Raw genomic sequence first — 6,000 nt, 5'->3', positions numbered from 1 at the left:
ATATACGGATTCTGTTTTTATATATAGCACGTAAATGATAGCCTTGTGTCGGCTGAAAAGTCTAACAATTTTTGTAAGTCAATTTGCATGTGGTCTCTCTCCTACTCGAAATGGAGATTATTTCAATTCGAATATCAAAATATGGGACCTATCACAATTATGGATCCAATATATAGAACCATCATATATGATTCATTTGAAGTATAGTATGCACTAAAAAAAAATTACAGAAAGTTAAAAAGGTTCAAGACTCGACAATGTTTTATCGCGCTAAAAGAATGGATTCAGGAGTTAGATCCATGTCGATAACTTCAATTGAATTCGTTGGTTTGTCCTCATGGCCCTCCACTGTGTGAGCTAATTCAATTGCCAAACACTCCTTTAGTTCCGCCACTACCTGACTTATAGTTGGCCTTTTAGCTAAAGTTGGAGTTACACAAGCCATTGCTATTTCGACAACTTTCCAAGCAGAGTTGATACTGAAGTTCCTACACAACCTTGTATCAACAATATTTTTTATATCCCCTTTATCAAGCATGAGACTCACCCATTGAATTATGTGAGTCTTTTCATGGGATCCTTCTATTGCAGATCGACCTGTGATTATCTCCAAAAGAACGACTCCAAAGCTATAAACATCACTTTTGCCAGTTAACCAGTTTGATTTGTAGTATCTGCAAGTCAAAGCATGTTAATTTTTCATATTTGTAAGCAAATTTATTATTGAAAAAGTTGGCAACTCCCTTGATTTCTAATATCATAAGCTTTTTAATTGCCTAATGCCCAATATCAAATACATTTCGTCTTTATTACCACCATATCATTTGGATTTTAATTTCATTTCATAATGGATCATAACTTCGTGGAATATAAATGTCACTCTTTTATTGGCAAAGAAAATAAATGTTGAAGATGATCGTAAGTAAGATAAACGATAACAGAAATACTCACTCGGGGTCCAAGTATCCAAGGGTGCCAGCAACAACAGTTGACACATGAGTTTCACTATCGGTAGAAAAAAATTTGGATAGCCCAAAATCAGCTAGTTTGGCATGGAAATTTTCATTTAACAAGATGTTTGTGGGTTTCACATCTCTGTGAATTATAGGTGGCTTGCAACCATTGTGCAGATACTCCAATCCTACAAATTCATAACCACAGCATTTATAGGAAACAACAAAAAAGACATTATAAAGGAAGAATTATGCAAATCAACTCTATGCTAACCTTGTGCGGCATCCATCGCTATTCGAAGTCTATGTTCCCAATTCAATATGTTTGCGTTCTCACCTGCATCCGTTAATAAAATGCCTAAACCTTGGTATACTTTGTTATTCAAAGTAACTTAACACCAATTATATAGTACTAATGAATAAGAAAAAATTTAAAAGGAATTTATTTCTCTAATTCTAAAATTAGAAAAAAAATTCTTCTCAAAGGAGGATAAGATTTAATAAGCTAAAATATGAAGTACTTTTGCTTATTATTTCAAACCTGAAAGATGTGCTTTTAAGTCTCGGTTGACCATGTACTCATAAATGAGCCCCATGCTATTTTCCTCATAGCAATATCCAACAAGAGTAGTTAAGTTTTTATGATGAACCCTCATAAGAAGTTTAACCTGTAATTACAAAGTATCACATTAATTTTAGTATCAATGTAAGACTCTATATATATATATATATATATATATATGAGCTTTTATGAGTCACAGTTACGTGCTTCTGTTTGAAATTGCTGAAACCCTTGAGTTGATGATGGAGATATCATCTTCACTGCTACTTGAGTGTTGCCTATGTTGCCACGGTAAACTGTTCCAAATCCACCCTTACCAAGAATCCTCTCAAAGTTGTTTGTAATATTTACGAGCTCAGAATATGTAAATTGTCGTTGTATTGACTCCAATGATGCCTTTTGAATATTGGATTTAGTATCTACCATTACAAATGCTAATGTTAAAATCATCAGTAAGTATATAAGGAGAATTTTTCTTTGTTAATGTCAATATGAATCATATAGTTAAAATTTTCACCTTTAGTCTTATCTTGTCGTTTTCTTCTAAGTCCTAACAAGGTAGCAGCAATAATCAATGAGACGATCAACAATCCACCAAGTGATGCTACTATTGGAACAACAATCTTGTTCTTCTTTTTGCACGAACCAGATCCACATAGCTTTGAATTAATACTGTAACCCACACTTGGAATGATAGTACTGTTAGTGGCATTATCAAAAAGCTAGCCTACAATTGAAATTCACGAAAATTTTGCAATTTGAAGTTAAAGAAAAATTATAGGAAAAATTATAATTACCCCCTCTAACTACTACTCTATTTGCAATGTTCTATCAAATGTTTCCATTTTTTGTGATATCCCCCAATCTATCATTAAAGTTGAAATGTTCTCTTTACATCCCAAAATGAGAAAATACCCTAAAATTAAAAAAATATTAATAAGAAAAATAAGAAAAAATCAAAATTAAAAGAAAAAAAATTTAAAACAAAAAATCGAAAAAGGAAAGAAAAAAAAAAAAAGCAGAAAAAAAAAAAAAAAAAGCAAAAAAGAAAGCAAAAGGTTCATAACCTTATTTTCGTTTTTTATGATATCTTTACTTTTTTCGTTTCTTTCCTGAACTTTTGCCTTTTTTAATTTTTTATGATTTTTTTTTTCTGCGGTAATTTTATCATTTTACCATTAATCAGGCAATCCTAATGCTTGATTAATGGGGAAGAATGGAAATTGCAAAAATCAAACATTAGAGGACCTTGCAAATATGATAATAATTACAGGGGAGTAATTGTAGCTTCCCCAAAATTGTAATAGTAAGGTTTTTATTGTTTTTGACAAAAATCATACCTTAATGATAATGAACCGTTCTTTGATCTTGCAATTAGTTCAGCTGGAATTGGACCAGACAGCTGGTTTCGTTCTAAGTTTCTGCATCGAAAGGTAGAATGATTAATTTTTTTGTTTTTTTCCCACCTACTTCTCTAATGAAGAAATTTGTAGCATCATTCTTCACATAAAAAGTAACTTACAAGATAGTCAAGTATTGTAATTGAGACAAGAAATCAGGCACCGATCCTGTTAAACTATTGTTAGAAAGATCCCTGAAATGAGCAAAGTACTTATATTTAATATTTGTTGAGGTAGAAAATATGTACTTTGGCAATTATCCTCATGTTTCTAGATTATCTAATCATGTAAATTGTGGATACTTACAAATATTGTAACATTACGAGGTTTGATATGTCGGCAGATATCTCTCCAGTTAGTCCACTTGAGGACAAATTCCTGAGGTATTTAAGTTTTACAATAACTTAAATTAAGAGTCAATAAGTTGGAAAGTCATAAAAATTATACGAAGGCTTACAAGGATGTGATTCTAGGTGGACTATAACCATCGTATCTACAATTTAGACCTTCCCAGGAGTATGCTTTAGGTGCACACGGATCTCCTTGCCAATTTCTCTTCATTGCATATGTTGACTTGATTTTTTCCATGGCATCAACTAAAATTTCACATGCATCCCAGTTTGTCAAATATATGCGAACTAGAATATATATGTTTTGTCTGTGTGTGTGTGTTAGAACATACCATCTCCTTGTTCTGTTTCTGATTGCAAGAGATATTTCACGGAATATATCTCAATCGCGTTGAGGATGGGTGGTAGTGTTGAATTTTGAGTTTTGATGAAAGAAAAATCATATTTTGCTTCTCCACTTATGGGCGACGTGCTAGACACAGTGCTTGAGGATAAGTAATGAGGAGTAATGGGTCCATCCCAGTACTTCCCGTTGAGGGTAATGTTGAATGATCTGGACTGGTTGGCTTTGAGCTTTACGACTTCAGCAAAGTGTATGTACACATAATATTCAGAAGATGTCGCATCATCTGAGTCCCAGTTGAACTCTAAGGGAGCGCTATCATCTACAGGTGTGGCGGCAGTACTCATGACAATAGATGGTAGTTGATAATCATTGTGACTTTGGGAGTCAATAATAAGCGGGGTACTTAAATTTGTCCACCGAACTTCGTTATAGGGATTCCAAATGCGATCCTGAACATCGTCTGGATACCTAAATAAGACAGGAGAAAATTGAGTTTATGTTCTACAGAAAGACTTTAAATTAGACCTTTAAGCTGACTCAGCTAATGGCTCACAACAATATTTTTTTTTTTTTTTTTTTTGATGAATAACTTAATTCATAGCCAGTACTGAAATAAAAATAATTTTATTGTTTTCAGTAATGCAAATGACTTGCTATCATATAAAATGACTCACCAGTATCTCAGATCGCTTTTTGATCCAACAACATCCCAGCGATCAACAAATGCCAATGATCCAGATTTGGTGACATAGGAGGTATTTATCAATGGCCTTAACTCTATTGCTGATATAAATGGCGTCCCCAAGCCCGTGTCTACGAGACAGACATGTATATAGTTTCGAGACGGAACATGTATGAGCTCCTTGTTGAAACCAGACGATGAATTCTCCACTTGGATCGTGTCCCACATATTTGGTCCAAGATGCAGATCAAATTGTAGGAAATTATCTTTTCCATCATAATTCCCATACACGAAGGTTGCTCGGATCAAGTATTTAGTGCCTGCAGTGACGTTGATGCTGTAACAGTTGCGGTTTCCTTGAGGAAAGCTTCTGAGATTCCATAAGAATGGTGGATTGTCACCTCTGAATCCAGATGATATGCTCTGACTTGTACCTGTGTCTATGAAGGTTGCATCTGGAATGTAATTTAAGCCTGTGTCCTTATCCGTAACGCTAGGATTCCCTAGTAACCCACAAGCTATGTTTATGAAGCCTGGGACGACAGATAAGAAAAGAATAATAATCAAAACAAAAGTTATATACTGAAAGATTAATAAGATGATGATGATGAATGATGATATATACCTGCAGGTTGATCCTGGGCATGAATAGCAAGTATAAGAGCCAAACCAGCGAGCAATGCAAAGATGAAATGTTTGAACCTCATCGCCATCTATGATCGAAACTTCCTCTTCTTTTTCGGAACATGTTTTCCGCCGGGGCATATATGCTTTATACTGCGAAAGATTACTCTTAACAACACAATCAAATTTTATTTTTTATTTTTTTCTCTCTGAGCAAGTCAATTAATGTCACGTTAGTACAAGTACTCTCTTGCCAACGGACAGCTCATCAAATTGCATAATTCGTATGTTCTTGTCGTGTTTCTCCAGTGAAAAATTCTTAGTCTTAACTCAGATTTGAGTCGTTTGATATTGGGAATGATTATTTTATTAAAGAATAATTTTTATTAAAAATAGAACAACGTGAAATAAAATAGTTTTAGAAAAAAAATTTACAAATACATTTTTTACGAACCAGTCTTTATGAGTGATATGTGTCCTTATTACGTGAGAAATTTTGTAATAATGTGTACTTCTCATATGCTTTTTAATAATGTTAAGGAATAAATATAAAATTGGTCTATGTGGTTAGTCTAAAGTACAAATCACTTCATATGGTATAAAAATAATTTATAGGTTCCCTTAGTTCGCCTAAATTACAAATCACTCTATCTGGTATAAAAAATTATTTATAGGTCCTTAAGGTATACCGAAATAATAGTTTACTCTCTAAAATCAATTTTCGTTAAGTAACTTAACAAAATCTATCAATTTGGCACATTATACCCAATAAAAATGAGGCACGTGTTATTATTAATTTCTAATTTTCAAAAAAGACAATTAGGATTTTTCACATCATTTTACGACAGAAAAATGTTTCAATCTAATAAAAACTTCACATGGCAAGATACCACATCATTTTTTTTTTTTTTTTTTTGTGTGAAAAAAGACAACAAAAATAAGATAATATTGCATCTTGCCACATGAACTTTTATGGGCAAAATATGGAGTTTTTATTAGATTTAAGCATATCTCTTTTACAACGCTAACTAAGATTACACATCAGCCACCACTCCACGTCATACAGTTATAATAAATTAACAT

General features: G+C 33.0%; 1 protein-coding gene across 3 annotated transcripts; it reads right to left on the bottom strand.

The window, feature by feature from the left end:
* Window positions 1-262: 262 nt before the first annotated feature.
* On the bottom strand, window positions 263-5,006 carry LOC132186367 (LRR receptor-like serine/threonine-protein kinase IOS1). Of its 3 annotated transcripts, none has more exons than XM_088517311.1 (13): window positions 4,919-5,006; window positions 4,286-4,826; window positions 3,598-4,079; window positions 3,373-3,511; window positions 3,222-3,293; window positions 3,038-3,109; window positions 2,856-2,936; window positions 2,033-2,199; window positions 1,723-1,949; window positions 1,495-1,621; window positions 1,228-1,290; window positions 952-1,141; window positions 263-674 (listed from the first exon to the last, which is right to left on the bottom strand). In XM_088517311.1, exons 1-13 carry the CDS (start codon window positions 5,004-5,006, stop codon window positions 263-265), a joined length of 2,661 nt encoding a protein of 886 aa, XP_088373437.1. The 3 variants fall into 3 exon arrangements, with proteins under 3 accessions (XP_088373437.1, XP_088373438.1, XP_088373436.1); XM_088517312.1 differs by having other exon boundaries at window positions 2,033-2,187; XM_088517310.1 differs by having other exon boundaries at window positions 3,598-4,087; window positions 4,291-4,826.
* Window positions 5,007-6,000: the final 994 nt, after the last annotated feature.

The sequence above is a fragment of the Corylus avellana genome, chromosome 6 (assembly GCF_965113065.1).
Source record: "Corylus avellana chromosome 6, dhCorAvel1.hap1.2, whole genome shotgun sequence".
NCBI classification, from domain to species: Eukaryota; Viridiplantae; Streptophyta; class Magnoliopsida; order Fagales; family Betulaceae; genus Corylus; species Corylus avellana.
The sequence above is the reverse complement of the archived record's forward strand: the minus strand, read 5'-3'. Positions and strand labels throughout refer to the sequence as shown.